We start from the raw sequence: 20,537 nt of genomic DNA, 5'->3' as shown, positions 1-20,537 counted from the left end.
CCCCCTAGTCTATTATGATTACGTAATATGTGTAATGTGATATATAAACAGTATTTTCTAAGAGTCTAAGATTATATTAGTATTGTACTTAACACATTGTCAATGATGCTCCCGGGGTCATAGTGTTTTGGTTCTACATCGGACGCCCTCACCCGGTGACTCAGCCGGGGGTGATCAAGCCCTGACTTGTGTCCAGGTAGTGCGCTACGCCCCCCCACCAGAGCCACCATGATCAGCGTACTTGCCCCTCTTCCTTTCCTGGGATATAAAGACCATGTCCGGTCAAAGTGATGTAATTTCAATGGTGTTCTGGAGTCTCAGCTGTCTCCCTAGGTCCACTAGGAAATCCCAGTCTCTTGTTGTCGCAGGAAGGCCCCCTTGGGTTTTTCTGGGGGGCTTAGGCTTCTCCCCTGCTCGTACAAAAGCATTGCAGACTTGGTTGGATGAGGCTGCTTCTCTGATGTTAATGCCGGTGAAGATGGTGTCTCCCTTCCTCTGGCTTTGTTATAGCACAGCTTAGGATTGCTACCAAGCCCGCCCAGTAGCCACCTTGCCCACCAGGGTGTTGTGCTGCAGCCTTTCCTCCGCCCATTCCACTATATCCTGGGCGCGTCACTTCCTTCCTGTTCTGACCACTACCCCTGCTGAGGAGACCTTGGTGTCAACTGAGTCTTAGTAGAGCAGGAGTTCTCTGGCTCAGGTGACCTTGAACTCCTGTTCCAGACTGCTAAAGGAAGCCCTAGCTTGGTGCTATGGCCAAAGAAAGCGATGCTGCTCAGGCTCCATGGCAAGACCAGCCACCTGCGCAATAATCGTTGTCCTTTAAGTTGTCAGTGAAGAGCTTGCCCAGGCTCTTCTCAGGCTTCTCTGATACTGATGAACTTCTGTTGTTTCCCAGCATGAAGCGGAACTGATCAGCTAATTTTCCTTTCCTCAAGACCAAGAACATGGATTTCATAGGTTTGAAGCTCATTCTTTTCCAAGTGATGAACTGTTTGCCTTGAAGAAGCCCCCCTGCACCCAGGCAGATGGTCCCAGAATGCTCTGATCGGTGGTTGCCGGGTGCCAGATCTGGACAGTGGACCTCTGCATTCCACCTCTGCAGACTTCACGAGCATGTTCATGGCCAGTGCAAACAGAACACAGAGATTGTGCAGCCTGTGATAATGACCGTCTCCAAACGATTCCCAGAGTCCTAGAGGACACTCTGAGACTACAGTTGTTATAATAGTCAAGAATTAGATTTTGAATCTTCTCTGGAGCCAGGGCAAATTCCACCAATTTGTGTGGTATCGATCTATAAACATTAGCAAGGTTAAGCCCCAAGCACTGGTAAGTTTGGCCAAGCCCTTTGCTCTGTTGTTCCTCTCGGAGCAGCTGTGTCACCAACTCTGGGTGTTCAATACACCCTGGGACTCCTTCTTTCTGCACCAAGGTGTCTGTGTAGGAACTTCACTTGGGCCCGGTGTTGATGATGTTCTGGCAGATTTGATGACTTCCTTAAGGGTGGGTTTATCTGTGTTAAAAAGGGTGGTTTGATCCCCGGCCCTGCAGTCTCATGTCAAAGTGTCCTTGGACAAGACACTGAACCCTGAGTGTAAATGTGTGTGAGTGTTGATCTGATAAGCAGGTGGCAGCCTCGGCGTCAATGTGTGAATCCGTGTGAATGGTGACTGGTTCCTGTACTATGTAGAAGAGCTTTGAGTAGTCAAGACTAGAAAACGCTATAACAGTCCATTTACATTTACATCTGTAATGAAGGCGCTGCGCCTACGGGCCACTCAGCACACCGATGGGCGATTAGCCTCTCCCTTACCAAACCCCTAAGTTCTGCCAGGTTCAGCTCTTGTCTGAGTTGGTTGGTTGTGGTTGGCTGATTTGAACGGGCTCATGGTTTGGAGCCTCTGGTCCACACCACCCTTGGCTGTGTTTCTGTGCTACATCAACATCATCAAACTGTTGCCACAATGACACTTTGTTGGCAGCAGGCGCCACTTTGAGGGTCTACTTTGGGATGTTGCTTCTGGTGGTTGGAGGCTCTGGGGACTGTGGTGTTTTTCAGGGCCTGGTTCCTCCCCCGTCTCACCAGTTGCTGTACTGGGTTTTGGCACTGTGGTGTGTTTCCTGGCCTGGTTCCTGCCCCGTCTCACCAGCTGTTGTACTGGATTCTGGTACTGTGGTGTGTTTCCGGGCCTGGTTCCTACCCCGTCTCCCCAGTACTGGGTTCTGGCTGGTTTGTGCGTACCTTGACCCATTTGCAGACTGTGATCATTAATAACTTGACAGGTTATCAATCTGTATTTTAAAGAAATATGATTTTAAAAAACATAAACAAACCGATTACTTATAGTTTGTAATGAATCAACAGGAGACTAAACTTCAGGTCTACATTTCTTTATATTTGTCACAAAATATAAACATAATCCAGGAGAACTGCACAGACTAAAATACTGCAGACAAAATAGGTTAGATTAGGTAAATAGATTAGGTTAACCCTAACCTAACCTCAGTGTTGCTAATGTTTGAGAAGAAGACAAAGTGCAGTGTGAAAACCCAAGAGTCTGGGATCTGTTTGGGGTTAGACCACAAGCAGCTCAGAAGTTTCAGGCCGTGAGGTTAAAGTTTCTTTTCGGTTCACTTGGTTCTCTATGTGTCCAGCGGATCAGGTCCTGTGGCTTTGCTCAATCAGCATTCTGGTCCTTCTGGTTGTTTTGGTGGTCAGGTGATTGTACTGGGTCTGTTCAGCGTGGAGGCGTCCTGCGGTGCCGGAGCAGCCGGACTGTAGCAGAGGGCTTCTCGGTAAGCAGCTGGGTCACCTGGTCCAGACTCAGACAAGCCACTTTCGCCCCGTTGACCTCCAGGATCTCGTCTCCCACAGCCAGCAGGCCGGCATACAACTTCTCCGTGCCGCTGTCCACCATGTCCTCCACATACACACCTGCAGGACACACGTTGGTATCCGTTAATGAGTATCCAGAATACAGAGGATCCAGAACACGGTTTGATATGTTAACCTGTCTACAGAGGATCCAGAACATGGTTCAAAACGTTAACCCGTCTACAGAGGATCCAGAACATGGTTTAATACGGTAACCCATCTACAGATGATCCAGAACATGGTTTAATACGTTAACCCGTCTACAGAAGATCCAGAACATGGTTTAATACGTTAACCCATCTACAGAGGATCCAGAACATGGTTTAATACGTTAACCCGTCTACAGAAGATCCAGAACATGGTTTAATACGTTAACCCGTCTACAGAAGATCCAGAACATGGTTTAATACGTTAACCCGTCTACAGAAGATCCAGAACATGGTTTAATACGTTAACCCGTCTACAGAAGATCCAGAACATGGTTTAATACGTTAACCCGTCTACAGAGGATCCAGAACATGGTTTAATACGTTAACCCGTCTACAGAGGATCCAGAACATGGTTTAATACGTTAACCCGTCTACAGAGGATCCAGATTGGTATATTGAATATATTTGAGACATTTTAAGGTTTTTCTATTCATATTTGCACTGAATCATGTTTAAGCTTACATTTGGAAACGGAAATGGATACCTCCAAATTATTAACATTGCACAAAATGTAATAATATATGTAACGTAAATAATAGTGCTCAAATGCCAACAGTTGATGTCAGTAGTACGTGTAGTATTGTCAGTGGTACTTGTAGTGTTACTTGTACTTGTACCTCGCCCTCTCCCCCAGCTGATGAGGAGTATTGTCATTAGTCAGTAATACTGTCAGTACTTGTTGTACTTGTACCTCGCCCTCTCCCCCAGCTGATGAGGAGTATTGTCATTAGTCAGTAATACTGTCAGTACTTGTTGTACTTTACCTCGTCCTCTCCCCCGGCTGATGATGATGCCCAACCTGCTGCTCTCTGATTGGCTGCGCTCCAACCTGCTGCTTTCTGATTGGCTGAGCTCCAACCTGCAGCTGTCTGATTGGCTGAGCTGTAACCTGCTGCTCTCTGATTGGCTGAGCTCCAACAGAATCGACCCGTCAGCAGAAACCTGAAGAACTCGACCGACCGGACGAACGGAAGACGGACGACCGACGTCCTTTACATTCAGACACCGCTGCAGACAGCTGAGAGACAGAGGTTGGAGACAGACAGGTTAGAGACAGACAGGTTGGAGACAGACAGGTTAGAGACACAGGTTGGAGACAGACAGGTTAGAGACAGACAAACAGGTTTTAATGGTTACTGGTCAGCAGCTGGTCTGTAGTCAGCAGAACGATCTTGCTTCTTTTTCTTCTTCTGTTCCGACAAAAAACTCTGAACCGATGAAGACCGCCTCAGGAAGGGGGACACCTGCTGGACAGACAGGAAACACAGTTATAGAATAAGAAGGGGGACACCTGCTGGACAGACAGGAAACACAGTCATAGAATAAGAAGGGGGACACCTGATGGACAGACAGGAAACAGTCAGAGAAGAATAAGAAGAATGGGGACACCTGCTGGACAGACAGGAAACAGTCAGAGAAGAAGAAGATAATAAAATATAATAACTAATCTTCTCACCAAACTGAGCGACTGAACAGACGGTGTTTTCCTCAGCAGGCTGGAGGAGGAAACCAATCCAGAGGGGGCGTGGTCATACTCCAAAGGGGCGGGGGCAGACTCTGGAGGGGCGGGATCAGACTCTGAGCGACGGGGCCGTGAGCGGAGGCGGTCGAGGCTGCCAGTTCGAGTCGTGCTCAGTCTGACGCTGGAGAAAAGACGACGCAGAGAAAGACCAGCTGGTTCTTCTCTGCTGACACTGAAGGATTCAGAGAAGATTCCATCAGCACCCACCTACACCCAAGGGACAACTAAATGGACAAAATGGCGTTGTCACTGGGGTGCCCACTAAAACAGGAATGGTTCAAAACTGTTTCTTTTCCAGAGGTACTTTGTTGTACATTTGCCTGAGGAACATACTTCATCCTCAAAGATACAATATTGTCCCTTTTGAAGGTACAAACGTAACATACATGTTACATATAACATGTTCCTCTGACTAATGTAAAAAAAAGTGCCACGTCCTACATCTGGTAGGGATACCTTCCTAGGGTGAAGGACCAGCATCTGGTAAGGATGCCTCCTGGGTGCCACCCTAGGGAAGAGGATCAGCATCTGATAAGGATTCCTCCTGGGTGCCTCCCTAGGGAGGAGGATCAGCATTTGGTAAGTATACCCCGTGGGGGCCACCTTAGGGCCTCCTGGTCAACCCAGTCAGAGCTGGCTAATGTGGCTCAGGAAAGGGAAGTTTAGGGTCCCAACTGGAGCTGCTGTCACAAAGACCTGACCTCAGATAGGGGGGTGGACTGTGGTGTGATGCTAACAACTGAACAGCAGCGTGAAATGGATGTATGGAAGTTATCTCTTTTATTTTGAGCCAGAGCCACTGGGAAGGCCAAAGCTGTGCTTGCTGACTCGAGTCACCCCTGGACTTATGACTTCAGGCTGCTGCCCTCTGGTAGCAGGTACATGGTAGCTAGCTGTTTAAATTCGTCCAATTCGCATCGACCAAGATGGCGGCGCGAGTACATCGCGAGGCTCGTGGTCTCTCCAGATTCTGCTACTTTGCGGTATTTTTCTTCCTCATTTGGGGTCTGTTCGTGCAGAACAGTTGTGCCTTTACATCGTACAACCGACGTGAGCTTTTGGACATTGGTTCGCAAATTTCCGACAGTTTTACGGACAACCTTCGACTCCTTCCTGAGATCGCCAGAAGACCCGAGGCTACGCACTCTGCCCGGCCGGGCGGAAGTGCACGCAGGCGGCGTCGAGATCGTAAACAAAGGCGGGGGAAGCGCAGAGGACTAAGAGCTAAGCTAAAGCTAACACCACACCGGCTCTCTTTACCCAGCATTCTCCTCGCCAATGTACGGTCGCTGATGAACAAAATGGAGGAGATCCGACTCAGCATTACACACAGTATGAGACTTTTGAACTGTAATGTCATAATCTTCACGGAAACATGGTTAAACAGCGCAATACCGGACAATGCTATCGAGCTAGCGGGACGCCACACATTCCGGGCGGATAGAACACTAGATGGCTCCGGCAAGACCAGAGGTGGTGGTCTGGGCATCTACATTAACAAAGCTTGGTGCACAAACTCTGCTGTTGGCGGGAGACATTGTTCAGCTAACCTTGAGTTTCTCCTGGTTGAATGTAGACCGGTCTATCTACCACGGGAGTTCACTTGTACGATTATCACTGCAGCCTATATTCCCCCGGACGCTGACGCCAAGTTTGCTATGAAAGAACTTCACGCAGCCATCAGTAAACAACAGACCGTTCACCCGGAAGCTGCGTTTATTGTTGCTGGTGATTTTAATCATTCAAACTTGAAGTCAGTGCTACCAAAATTTCACCAGCATGTTTCTTGTCACACCAGAGGAAACAAAACTTTAGACCATGTTTACACAAACATGGCTGGAGCCTACGTCGCGACACCCCTCCCCCACCTGGGACAGTCAGATCACCTTTCTTTGTTCCTCACCCCCAAATATGCACCTCTCATCAACCGCGTGAAGCCATCAGTGAAGACCATCAAGGTGTGGCCTGCAGGAGCAGATCCATCCCTTCAGGATAGGTTTCTACACACAGACCGGAGTACGTTTGCTTCTCAAGCCACCAGTGGCTCTCACACGGACCCTGACTGCTACACCTCCTCTGTACTGGATTATATTAACACCCCCATAGACAATGGTACAACCCAGAAGCAGATCACCACATACCCAAATCAGAAGCCATGGATGAACAGGAAAGTGCGACTCCTATTGAAGACACACAATCCTGCCTTCAGATCAGGAGACGCACAGGCCTATAGCACATCCAGGGCAAATCTGAAAAGGGGCATTAAAGAGGCCAAGCACTGCTACAAGCTGAAGATAGAGGGACACTTCTCCAACGCTGATCCTCGATGCATGTGGCAGGGCATTCAGGCCATCAGTGACTACAAACCCACTCACTCCACCCCCGCAGCCACTGATGTCAACTTCCTGAACGAGCTTAATGACTTTTATGCTCGCTTTGAAAGAGACAACAGAGAAACTGCCACCAAGCTCAAACCCTCAGCTGACCACCCCCCCATCACACTCTCCTCCACAGATGTCTGCAAGGCACTGAGCAGGATCAGCACGCACAAGGCTGCTGGACCAGATAACATCCCTGGACCTGACTCAGGGCACTGAGCAGGATCAGCACGCACAAGGCTGCTGGACCGGAAAACATCCCTGGACGTGTACTCAGGGCATGTGCGGAGCAGCTCGCTGGAGTTTTTACAGACATCTTCAACCTGTCTCTTGCCCAAGCAGCTGTACCAACATGCTTTAAATGCACGTCCATTGTGCCAGTGCCAAAACACTCCAGCCCGAAGTGCCTTAACGACTACCGCCCTGTAGCACTCACACCCATTGTAATGAAGTGCTTTGAGCGGCTGGTCCTGGCACACCTAAAAGACTCGCTACCATCCACATTGGACTCACACCAGTTCGCCTACCGTAGCAATAGGAGCACAGAGGATGCGGTTTCCATGGCACTGCACTCTGTGCTCACACATCTGGACAATAAGAACACTTATGCACGAATGCTGTTTGTTGACTTCAGCTCAGCATTCAACACTGTCATCCCGGCTAAGTTAATAGCCAAACTTGGAGACCTGGGCATCAACACCTCCACGTGCAACTGGATTTTGGACTTTCTGACCAACAGACCCCAGAATGTTCGATCAGGCTCCAACTGCTCCACGTCCATCACACTCAACACTGGTGTACCACAGGGCTGTGTGCTGAGCCCGTTTCTCTACTCCCTCTTCACCTCCGACTGCAAGCCTGTGTACGAATCTAATTCCATCATCAAGTTTGCGGACGACACTACGGTGATTGGTCTCATCAGCAACAACGATGAGACTGCCTATAGGGAAGAGATCCAGCACCTGGCCACATGGTGCACTGAAAATAACCAGCTCCTCAACACCACCAAAACAAAGGAGCTCATCGTGGACTTCAGAAAGGAGCCAAGAGGCACGCACGACACCATCCACATCGATGGAATGGCTGTTGAGCGTGTCTCCAGTTTCAAGTTTCTGGGGATCCACATCTCGGCGGACATGTCCTGGTCAACCACACCTCCTGCCTGGTCAAGAAGGCTCACCAGCGCCTCTTCTTCCTGAGGACACTGAGGAAGAATCACCTTTCCTCGACTCTCCTGGTGAACTTCTACCGCTGTGCAATAGAAAGCATCCTGACCAACTGTGCAACAGTGTGGTATGGGAGCTGTTCTGTGGCAGAGCGCAAGGCACTGCAGCGGGTGGTGAAAACCGCCCAGCGCATCACCGGGACTCCACTACCCGCCATCACCGGGACTCCACTACCCGCCATCGAGACCATCCAGAAGAAACGCTGTCTGCATCGAGCTCGCAGCATCCTGAAGGACTCCTCTCACCCAGCCCACAGACTGTTTTCTCTCCTGCCCTCCGGCAGGCGTTTCAGGGTCCTCCGGACCAGGACCAGCAGACTAAAGAACAGTTTTTTCCCCAGAGCTGTCTCTTTATTGAACTCCGTTCCTCATTGATCCCACTCCCCTCATATACTGATAGACTCTCCTCTCCCTCCTCACACCTGCCTCCATTTTGTTATCTGCAATATTACAATGTTCACCTGCACTGCTGACTGTTACTATAGTAACGACTGTTTACATCGGCATCTTTTTGCACTACTTACCTTTTTGCACTACTTACATTTCAATTTGCACTGCTGACTGTTTATTTACAGTACCAATTGTTTACATTTACATCTGCACTACCGTACTTTAACTGTAATATGCAATTACTTTCCACCACACTTTAATTCAGATAGTTTCTGCCCAAACTTTACTTTATTTCTGCACTTACTGCTATTGCACTTCTGGTTAGACCGAAACTGCATTTCGTTGCCTTGTACCTGTACATGTGTAATGACAATAAAGTTGAATCTAATCTAATCTAATCTAATCTAATCAATCATCACAACTTTTTGGCAAATTTGACCAATCATCCAATTATTCTGGCCAAAACAAGTTTATTTTTTATATTTAAAGAACTATTAAAAAAATTAACTTTTTTTGAAACTTTCTGCAATTTTTTACAAAAGCTCCCACAACATCAGGCATTTTGGGCCCCAACAATCTCAGAAAAAGGCTGCGAGATCCTGGAGACTGTTGGAGTGAGAGTTAGGGGTTAGGGTTGGGATATTAATGGATGTCATGTTGGGTAACTGCTGTCTTTATAATAAAGTTTCCTTGACTGCAGCTTAGTTTCCAGTCTACATGTGACTAGAGTTTAATCCGAACTTCCTGCAGTTTGGGTTGAAACTCACCGTTCAGGATGTGAAGTGTAGTCGCTGTAAACCTCTGCTCTCATTGGCTGTTTGACCTGTCCATCACTGCTGCCTGAGGGGGGTGGGGCCTGGCTCTCAGCTGTAAACCAATCACAGGTTGAGTTGTCCTTCTCATACAGCTGATTCCCCTGGAAAAGTATTAGGTTATGTTGGACACTGACCTGAATGAGACGCCGGTATCACTGTCGCAAAACCACCAACCAATGGTCTTACCCTGTACCATGTACCCTGTACTCTGTCCCCACCCTGGGTTACCGCTGTGGCTTTCAGTAAGCGCTTGGGAAGGGGACATTGGCCAGGGGAAGGACTGACCTCACTTTCTGCTCTAACCCTACTGCACAAAGGCAAACTGACCTCGGACAGGAAGACTCCTCAGTTAGTTTGACCCACTACACTGAAGACTCCTCAGATAGTTTGACCCACTACCCTGAAGACTTCTCAGTTAGTTTGACCCACTACACGGAAAACTCCTCAGTTAGTTTGACCCACTACACGGAAAACTCCTCAGTTAGTTTGACCCACTACCCTGAAGACTTCTCAGTTAGTTTGACACACTACACGGAAAACTCCTCAGTTAGTTTGACCCACTACCCTGAAGACTTCTCAGTTAGTTTGACCCACTACATGGAAGACTCCTCAGTTAGTTTGTCCCACTACCCTGAAGACTCCTCAATTAGGTTTTGACCCACTACCCTTGGGAATCTAGCCTCTGTCCCCTGGGTTAGGGTTTCTATTGGGAATCTAGCCTCTGTCCCCTGGGTTAGGGTCTTTATTGGGAATCTAGCCTCTGTCTGCTGGGTTAAATGCTTCTCACCTGTTGTTTCTGAGCTCTGAGACTTCGGATCCACACGGTTCCTCTCTGTGACCTGGTGGTGGGGCTTGGCTGCAGACCCTCCCAGCTCCTCCCAGCTCAAGCTCTGGTTGTGGTTTAGAGTCTGCTCTGCCTGCGTGCTGTTTAGCCTGACGCTCTGAGGAGACGAGAAGGATCTGGAGAGGGGTGTGGCCAGCTGCTGGGGGGGGTAGGGGTTGATTGGCAGGTTTGTGTTGGGCATGTTCTGATTGGTGCTCCTACTCTTGCCCCCTCCCCCACTTCGATCACACGCTGTAACAGAGCCGATGTAGGTCTCTCTGATTGGCTCACTCCACAGGCTGAGGCGGGGCCTGTAGGGACTCCGCCCCCGGTCCTCTGGGTGTGGACAAGGTTTCAGGCTGACTCTGCCTCCCAGAACCGTCCCACAGGAGTCCCACGGAGCCGTCCGTCCTCTGTGCTCTCCGTCAGAAGCAGGCCTCGCCCCCTGGTGTCCATGTCCCCCTGGACCCTGCGGCCCTGTCTCCTGGTGTCCATGTGCCCCCGACCCCTGCAGCCTTGGCCCCTGCAGCCCTGTCCCCTGGTGTCCATGTGCCCCCGACCCCTGCAGCCCTGGCCCCTGCAGCCCTGGCCCCTGGTGTCCATGTGCCCCTGGCCTGCCATTGACGTACAGGTTCAGGTCGGGTTTAGAGGCAAGGACACCCATCTGTGTCCTCTGGCGCTGCCGATCCAGGTACCGAGACTCTGCCTCGGTCTCTGTCTCATCTTCGAATCGCAGACGCCGCGTCGGAGACGTCACTGGGCGTCTCCTTGACGACCCAACAGCTGATTCAGGACCCGGCAAGTCCCTGAGGAGAGAAGCCACGCCTATTGACCTCAGCTGGACCACAGGATGCCGCCGGACCCCTGACCTGTAGACAGACACCAGATCAGACAGACAGACAGACAGACAGACAGGCTGATTTAAAGAGGTTACACAAAGACAAGGAGATGAATCAGCAGAGAACAATAATAACAAATGAAAGCTGATCTACAGGAGAATCTGAGTTATATAATTAATGACTGTGCCTGGGTTCCCTTTATAAACACAGACCTCCACAGAGAAAGGAGGATCTGGGTCCAAACCCTGAGAAACTGCTGGGTTACAAGGCTATAGGCCAAGAGTGTGTGTGTGTGTGTGTGTGTGTGAGTGTATTATATATGTGTGTGTGTGTGTCTGGTCTGTGTGTGTGTGTCTGTGTGTGTGTGTGTGTGTGTTGTGTGTGTGTGTGTGTGTGTGTGTGTGTCTGTGTCTGTGTGTGTGTGTCTGTGTGTGTGTGTGGGGGTGTGTGTCGTGTGTGTGTGTGTGTGTGTGTGTGTCGGGGTGTGTGTGTGTGTTACTCACAGAGTGTGTGTGTGTGTGTGTGTATGTGGTGTGTTGTGTGTGTGTCTGTGGTATGTGTGTGTCTGTTTGTGTGTGTGTGTGTGGTGTCGGGGTGTGTGTGTGTGTGTGTGTGAGTGTGTCTGTGTCTTTGTGTGTGTGTGTGTCTGTGTGTGTGTGTGTGTGTCTGTGTGTGTGTGTGTGTGTGTGTGTGTCTGTGTGTGTGTGTCTGGTATGTGTGTGTGTGTGTGTGTGTGTGTGTGTGTCTGTGTGTGTGTGTGTCTGTGTCTGTGTATGTGTGTGTCTGTGTGTGTGTGGTGTGACTCACAGAGTGTGTTGTGTGTCGGGGGTCAGCAGCAGCTCGTGGTCGGCTCTCAGAGGAACGCAGCAACGCTTCATACGAGCTCTGTCCTCACACTGCTGCTGCCACGGCGACCAGGAGACTCAAAAGACACACACACACACACACACACACACACATACACGTACACACAGGGTGGGGGAGGGAGAGATGACACCAGAGACTGTGATTGGTCGCTGGGACAGAGGAAGGAGGATTAAAGAGATTACCTCAGACTGTTTACCTCAGCACTCACTGTGTATGTGTGTGTGTGTGTTTGTGTATGTGTGTATGTGTGTGTGTGTGTGTGTGTGTGTGTGTCTTTGAGTCCTCCTGGTCGCCGTGGCAGCAGCAGTGTGAGGACAGAGCTCGTATGAAGCGTTGCTGCGTTCCTCTGAGAGCCGACCACGAGCTGCTGCTGACCCCCACACACACGTATACATATATATGTGTGTGTAAATATGTTTATATATTATATTAATTTATATATATTATATGCATATAATATATATACAGTATATATAATATATATAACAAACATATATGTGTTTATATATTTATAAATTTTTTAGTTATTATATATATTTTATATATTCATATATATTTATTTATATATATTATTACATTTATATATTTTATCATATATAGTTATTTATATATGTGTGTGTTATAAATAAAGATTATTATTATTATTATTATTAAAGAGGAAACTAAAGTGGGCGTTCACTGTTATCTGTATGACCCGGACCCGGAAGTGACGTCTCAGCGCGCCGGCCCATCTGTGTCCGCGTGTGTCTGGTCTTGTTGTGGTGAAGCCAGCATGGCGGCTCCTCTGGAGGTGATCGTGAGCAGCGACTCCGCAGCGCAGATGTGGAACAGCACCGTGTTCGACCTGCACAGCGGCTCCAGCCTGCTGTCGTACCGGGGCGGGAACAGCGCGGCCCGGACCCTCACCGTGCTCCGCGGGGAGTACCTGCTGTCCGCGCAGCTGGGCAAGAACTTCATCAATGTGTGGGAGATCCAGAGGAAGGTAGACCAGACCGGACCCTTTTACACCAGACCACCTTTACAAAACGCTCGATTTAACCACTACACCAGTAGACCTGACCGGACCAGACAACCCTTTAGAAAACACTCGGTTTAATCACTGCACCAGACCCCCTTTAGAAAACACTCGGTTTAATCACTGCACCAGACCCCCTTTACAAAACACTCGGTTTAATCACTGCACCAGACCCCCTTTACAAAACACTCGATTTAACCACTACACCAGTAGACCTGACCGGACCAGACAACCCTTTAGAAAACACTCGGTTTAATCACTGCACCAGACCCCCTTTACAAAACACTCGATTTAACCACTACACCAGACCCCCTTCACAAAACACTCGATTTAACCACTACACCAGACCCCCTTTACAAAACGCTCGATTTAACCACTACACCAGTATACCTGACCGGACCAGACCCCCTTTACAAAACACTCGGTTTAATCACTGCACCAGACCCCCTTCACAAAACACTCGATTTAACCACTACACCAAACCCCCTTCACAAAACACTCGATTTAACCACTACAGCAAACCCCCTTTACAAAACATTAGATTTAACCACTACACCAGACCCCCTTTACAAAACACTCGATTTAATATCTGCACTTGCATAAAAAACACTAACTCACTTCTGTAGTTAAATTATAAGACTCATTATCAACCAGTTGGCCTGTTGGTGAATTTGGCTGAAAAACACCTACCCAACTTTATTTAAAATGATTCGTTTTATTCACTGCACTTTGACGTAAAACTAATAATTCAGATTCAGGAGGAAGGCTACTACAAGGTGTTAGAGATACTTAATTTATCCTGAAGGAAATGAAGGTGTCCAATAGCTTACACACAACATACATACACAGACACACAGACATATGACACACACACACACACACACACACACACATACATACTATAACAATACAAAGAAAGATATCCATGGTGTTCCCTTACAGTAAAGTTAGATTGGAGCTTGTTTAAAGGAGCAGTGTGTAAAAAATGCAGAAAGTTGTAATGGTATCATAGTGGAAAAGAATGTCTATATTATATATTCAATTACAACAGAAAATACACAAAATCACCAGTTTTCCACCAAACTTCATTCAGAAATCAGTCGTTTTAAATTGCTACAATGAATCTGCCTTGGTGGTTAGTGCAGACTTCCTGTTTAGGTTAAAGGAGACTTGACTTCATTGTTGTTGTTGTTATTATATATATATATACAGTATATATATGTATGTGTGTGTGTGTATATATATATATATATATTCTGTTGTATATTACTATAACAGTATATTATGTTACAGTGTTATAATAAATATTTATATATATATATATATATGTTAATGTAATATGTTCCTGTGAGACCTCCTGTTCCCTGTGAGACTTCCTGTTCCCTGTTCCAGGACCAGCTCCAGCAGAAGCTGCTGTGTCCAGGTGTGGTCACCTGTCTCTCTGCGTCTCCTAACGGGCTCTTCCTCGCCGCCGGCGTCGCCGAAGCCCTCTACCTGTGGGAGGTAAGTCCACTTCCAGGGTCCAGACCCCCTAGACCTTGTATATATCAGGTTATATTAGTCATCTTTATAATCTCTGCTCTCTGATCGGTCATCTTTATATCCCTGCTCTCTGATTGGTCATCTTTATAATCCCTGCTTGTTGATTGGTCCAGGTGTCAACAGGGAAGCTGCTGTCCGTCCTCAGTCGTCACTATCAGGACGTCACGTGTCTGAAGTTCACAGACGACGGCAGCCATTTGTTTCTGGAGGAAAAGATACCTGGCTCTGGTGTGGAGTCTAGTCAGGTACACACACACACACACCACACACACACACACACACACACACACACACACACACACACACACACACACACACACAGAAACAGAAACACAGAGTCACATATTTGCTAATAGACCTACGTCCTGTATGACCTGTGTCATGTGACTGGTAACCTACGTCCTGTATGACCTGTGTCATGTGACTGGTAACCTACGTCCTTTATGACCTGTGTCATGTGACTGGTAACCTACGTCCTGTATGACCTGTGTCATGTGACTGGTAACCTACGTCCTGTATGACCTGTGTCATGTGACTGGTAATCTACGTCCTGTATGACCTGTGTCATGTGACTGGTAACCTACGTCCTGTATGACCTGTGTCATGTGACTGGTAACCTACGTCCTGTATGACCTGTGTCATGTGACTGGTAACCTACGTCCTGTATGACCTGTGTCATGTGACTGGTAACCTACGTCCTGTATGACCTGTGTCATGTGACTGGTAATCTACGTCCTGTATGACCTGTGTCATGTGACTGGTAATCTACGTCCTGTATGACCTGTGTCATGTGACTGGTAACCTACGTCCTGTATGACCTGTGTCATGTGACTGGTAACCTACGTCCTGTATGACCTGTGTCATGTGACTGGTAATCTACGTCCTGTATGACCTGTGTCATGTGACTGGTAACCTACGTCCTGTATGACCTGTGTCCATGTGACTGGTAATCTACGTCCTGTATGACCTGTGTCATGTGACTGGTAATCTACGTCCTGTATGACCTGTGTCATGTGACTGGTAACCTACGTCCTGTATGACCTGTGTCATGTGACTGGTAATCTACGTCCTGTATGACCTGTGTCATGTGACTGGTAACCTACGTCCTGTATGACCTGTGTCATGTGACTGGTAACCTACGTCCTGTATGACCTGTGTCATGTGACTGATAACCTACGTCCTGTATGACCTGTGTCATGTGACTGATAATCTACGTCCTGTATGACCTGTGTCATGTGACTGATAACCTACGTCCTGTATGACCTGTGTCATGTGACTGGTAACCTACGTCCTGTATGACCTGTGTCATGTGACTGGTAACCTACGTCCTGTATGACCTGTGTCATGTGACTGGTAATCTACGTCCTGTATGACCTGTGTCATGTGACTGGTAACCTACGTCCTGTATGACCTGTGTCATGTGACTGGTAATCTACGTCCTGTATGACCTGTGTCATGTGACTGGTAACCTACGTCCTGTATGACCTGTGTCATGTGACTGGTAACCTACGTCCTGTATGACCTGTGTCATGTGACTGATAACCTACGTCCTGTATGACCTGTGTCATGTGACTGATAATCTACGTCCTGTATGACCTGTGTCATGTGACTGATAACCTACGTCCTGTATGACCTGTGTCATGTGACTGGTAACCTACGTCTTTTATGACCTGTGTCATGTGACTGATAACCTACGTCCTGTATGACCTGTGTCATGTGACTGGTAATCTACGTCCTGTATGACCTGTGTCATGTGACTGGTAACCTACGTCCTTTATGACCTGTGTCATGTGACTGGTAACCTACGTCCTGTATGACCTGTGTCATGTGACTGGTAACCTACGTCCTGTATGACCTGTGTCATGTGACTGGTAATCTACGTCCTGTATGACCTGTGTCATGTGACACTTTTCTTCTTCAAAGCCCCGATTCCTAACAAAGTCGCAGATGTTTTGGAGTGACGCCATATGAAGACCAGGATGCGTTCTTGCACATGTGCTCTTTAAAATGTCTCCTGGCCGTCTTGTTTTGGGGACCACTGCCTTTTCTGTGGCCTTTGTTGATCCTGTCTCTCCAGGAGACACTACACTGATAGGACATATTGGGTGAAGTCAGTGGAAATGCTTAGTTTAGTTAACTTAGGGTTAGTGTTAACTTAGAGTTAGTATTAACTTAGGGTTAGCTTAGAGTTAGGGTTAACTTAGGGTTAACTTAGAGTTAGGGTTAACGTAGCGTTAGGGTTAACTTAGTGTTAACTTAGAGTTAAGGTTAACTTAGATTTAGTGTTAACTTAGATTTTGGGTTAACGTAGTGTTAACTTAGAGTTAGTGTTAACTTAGAGTTAATGTTAACTTAGAGTTAACTTAGAGTTAGGGTTAACTTTGTGTTAACTTAGAGTTAGTGTTAACTTAGAGTTAACTTAGAGTTAGGGTTAACTTTGTGTTAACTTAGAGTTAGGGTTAACTTAGGGTTAGGGTTAACTTTGTGTTAACTTAGAGTTAGTGTTAACTTAGGGTTAGTGTTAACTTAGAGTTAGTATTAACTTAGGGTTAGCTTAGAGTTAGGGTTAACTTAGGGTTAACTTAGAGTTAGGGTTAACTTAGGGTTAACGTAGCGTTAGGGTTAACTTAGTGTTAACTTAGAGTTAAGGTTAACTTAGATTTAGTGTTAACTTAGATTTTGGGTTAACGTAGTGTTAACTTAGAGTTAGTGTTAACTTAGAGTTAGTGTTAACTTAGATTTTGGGTTAACGTAGTGTTAACTTAGAGTTAGTGTTAACTTAGAGTTAGTGTTAACTTAGAGTTAACTTAGAGTCAGGGTTAACTTTGTGTTAACTTAGAGTTAGTGTTAACTTAGGGTTAGTGTTAACTTAGAGTTAGTATTAACTTAGGGTTAGCTTAGAGTTAGGGTTAACTTAGGGTTAACTTAGAGTTAGGGTTAACTTAGGGTTAACGTAGCGTTAGGGTTAACTTAGTGTTAACTTAGAGTTAAGGTTAACTTAGATTTAGTGTTAACTTAGATTTTGGGTTAACGTAGTGTTAACTTAGAGTTAGTGTTAACTTAGAGTTAGTGTTAACTTAGAGTTAACTTAGAGTCAGGGTTAACTTTGTGTTAACTTAGAGTAAGGCTGAATCCCATTTCTCCATCTTACTCCTACCCCTTGGCCCTTGAAACCAAGGGGTAAGGGGTAGGGGTGAAAACATACCCCTATGAAATGGGACACCTCTTGGTGACATCACCATGCAGTAGTGATCACAAACTTCCAAGATGGCTGTCTCTGTTGATTGTGTGGGTTTGGACCAATGTGTCATATGCATTTAAATATTTATATATTTTAGGTTCACTTTGGTGGTGTAGAGGCAGATGTTCTTATCTGTGTAGTACTTAGGTCTGTTTGCAATACAAATGTGTATACACATGTATCATGTGTACATATACATACATATACACCCTGTATACATGGTGTGTGTGTATCTGTTTCAGTTATCACCGTTTTGAATGTCATTGATGTTCACAAAAACATTTTGACAAAAATCTGTCTTTATTGGTGATAAATTGAACATAACCAGCAAAACGTTACATAAAATGATGTTACAGAACCATTATCAACTATTAGAACCATAACTAACATGTCACAGTCACAAAACTAAAAAATACCGTACACCGTATAGTATCGTACACGTTAATATTAATATATATATATAGCTATACAATCTATGTGATGTATACAGTCCATTCAAGGCAGAAATATGTGGGACTGTTCAGCGTTAGCGTTAGCGTTAGCATTGCAAGCTAGCGATTTTTAAAAAGTTTCAGTTAGGAACATGGTTGCAAGTATACATGTACAGGACTGCATAGACCACAAAACAAGACTGTTGTAACTTTCTAATCAATTATTTAAGCTGAAAGTACATGTATGAGTCTCTCTGGTCGACGGGCAGCCATTGATGCCTCGGTCTATCCCCTACCCCTCGGTCTATCCCCTTCCCCTCGGTCTATCCCCTACCCCTCGGTCTATCCCCTACCCCTCGGTCTATCCCCTACCCCTCGGTCTATCCCCTACCCCTCGGTCTATCCCCTACCCCTCGGTCTATCCCTTCCCCTCGGTCTATCCCCTTCCCCTCGGTCTATCCCCTACCCCTCGGTCTATCCCCTACCCCTCGGTCTATCCCCTACCCCTCGGTCTATCCCCTTCCCCTCGGTCTATCCCCTACCCCTCGGTCTATCCCCTACCCCTCGGTCTATCCCTAGCCCTCGGTCTATCCCTACCCCTCGGTCTATCCCTTCCCCTCGGTCTATCCCCTAGCCCTCGGTCTATCCCCTACCCTCGGTCTATCCCCTACCCCTCGGTATCCCCTACCCTCCGGTCTATCCCTACCCCTCGGTCTATCCCCTTCCCCTCGGTCTATCCCTTCCCCTCGGTCTATCCCCTTCCCCTCGGTCTATCCCCTACCCCTCGGTCTATCCCCTACCCCTCGGTCTATCCCCTACCCCTCGGTCTATCCCCTACCCCTCGGTCTATCCCCTACCCCTCGGTCTATCCCCTACCCTCGGTCTATCCCCTTCCCTCGGTCTATCCCTTCCCCTCGGTCTATCCCTACCCTCGGTCTACCCCCAGTCCTCGGTCTATCCCCTTCCCTCGGTCTATCCCTACCCCTCGGTCTATCCCCTACTCCTCGGTCTATCCCCTTCCCCTCGGTCTATCCCCTTCCCTCGGTCTATCCCCTTCCCCTCGGTCTATACCTACTCCTCGGTCTATCCCCTACTCTCGGTCTATCCCCTACTCCTCGGTCTATCCCCTTCCCCTCGGTCTATCCCCTTCCCCTCGGTCTATCCCCTTCCCCTCGGTCTATCCCCTACCTCTCGGTCTATCCCCTACTCCTCGGTCTATCCCCTACTCCTCGGTCTATCCCCTACTCCTCGGTCTATCCCCTACCCCTCGGTCTATCCCCTACCCCTCGGTCTATCCCCTACCCCTCGGTCTATCCCCTACCCCTAGGTCGTAATAGGTATTGGGACAGCACTAGGTCCCGCGTGAACGCGCAAAAGCTAGGGGAAGGGGTAAGGGGAAGGAATGGGATTCAGTCTTAGTGTTAACTTAGGGTTAACTTAGAGTTAGTGTTAACTTAGAGTTAACTTAAGGTTAGGGTTAACTTTGTGTTAACTTAGAGTTAGTGTTAACTTAGGGTTAACTTAGAGTTAGGGTTAACTTAGAGTTAACTTAGAGTTAGGGTTAACTTTGTGTTAACTTAGAGTTAGTGTTAACTTAGTGTTAACTTAGGGTTAGTGTTAACTTAGGGTTAGGGTTAACTTTGTGTTAACTTAGAGTTAGTGTTAACTTAGGGTTAGGGTTAACTTTGTGTTAACTTAGAGTTAGTGTTAACTTAGTGTTAACTTAGGGTTAGGGTTAACTTTGTGTTAACTTAGAGTTAACTTAGAGTTAGTGTTAACTTTGTGTTAACTTAGGGTTAGGGTTAACTTTGTGTTAACTTAGAGTTAACTTAAGGTTAGGGTTAACTTTGTGTTAACTTAGGGTTAGGGTTAACTTTGTGTTAACTTAGAGTTAACTTAAGGTTAGGGTTAACTTTGTGTTAACTTAGAGTTAACTTAGGGTTAGGGTTAACTTTGTGTTAACTTAGAGTTAGTGTTAACTTAGTTATATATAGAGATAGGTAAAATGTATTTCACCCTAATAATCTAAATAAATTACTTCATAACGCTCACACACAAAAATAACATGTGATACTGTTAGTGTTTTATTTAACAGACTAATATACATTATTACAAGTTAATATACATTATTACAAGTTAATATACATTATTACAAGTTAATATACATTATTACAAGTTAATATACATTATTACAAGTTAATATACATTATTACAAGTTAATATACATTATTACAAGTTAATATACATTATTACAAGTTAATATACATTATTTGGTTCCTGTGTGTTTCTGTGTATGCGTGTGTCTGTGTGGGTTTCTCTGTGTGTGTCTGTCTGTCTGTGTGTGTCTGTGTGTGTGTCTGTG

The 20,537-nt window shown here is 46.7% G+C and overlaps 2 protein-coding genes across 2 annotated transcripts in view; one reads left to right on the top strand and one right to left on the bottom strand.

Annotated features, from left to right (window-relative positions):
* Positions 1-2,378: 2,378 nt before the first annotated feature.
* Positions 2,379-11,957, bottom strand: LOC116677028 (uncharacterized). Its single transcript, XM_032507746.1, has 8 exons — positions 11,887-11,957; positions 10,205-11,109; positions 9,370-9,469; positions 4,544-4,781; positions 4,225-4,331; positions 3,977-4,105; positions 3,852-3,886; positions 2,379-2,938 (listed from the first exon to the last, which is right to left on the bottom strand). The coding sequence occupies exons 1-8, from the start codon at positions 11,955-11,957 to the stop codon at positions 2,742-2,744; spliced, it is 1,782 nt and encodes a 593-aa protein (XP_032363637.1). The 3' UTR covers positions 2,379-2,741.
* Positions 11,958-12,669: 712 nt separating this feature from the next.
* The window catches only part of wdr18 (WD repeat domain 18), a 33,276-nt gene continuing 25,408 nt past the window's right edge, over positions 12,670-20,537 (top strand). Inside the window, 5 exon segments of the mRNA XM_032507745.1 lie at positions 12,670-12,928; positions 14,354-14,464; positions 14,617-14,698; positions 14,701-14,718; positions 14,721-14,748. Of these exon segments, the coding sequence (XP_032363636.1) occupies positions 12,719-12,928; positions 14,354-14,464; positions 14,617-14,698; positions 14,701-14,718; positions 14,721-14,748 (449 nt within the window). The 5' untranslated portion in view covers positions 12,670-12,718.

This window comes from Etheostoma spectabile, unplaced genomic scaffold, assembly GCF_008692095.1.
Source record: "Etheostoma spectabile isolate EspeVRDwgs_2016 unplaced genomic scaffold, UIUC_Espe_1.0 scaffold00004243, whole genome shotgun sequence".
NCBI classification, from domain to species: Eukaryota; Metazoa; Chordata; class Actinopteri; order Perciformes; family Percidae; genus Etheostoma; species Etheostoma spectabile.
This window is presented reverse-complemented; position numbering and strand designations above follow the sequence as displayed.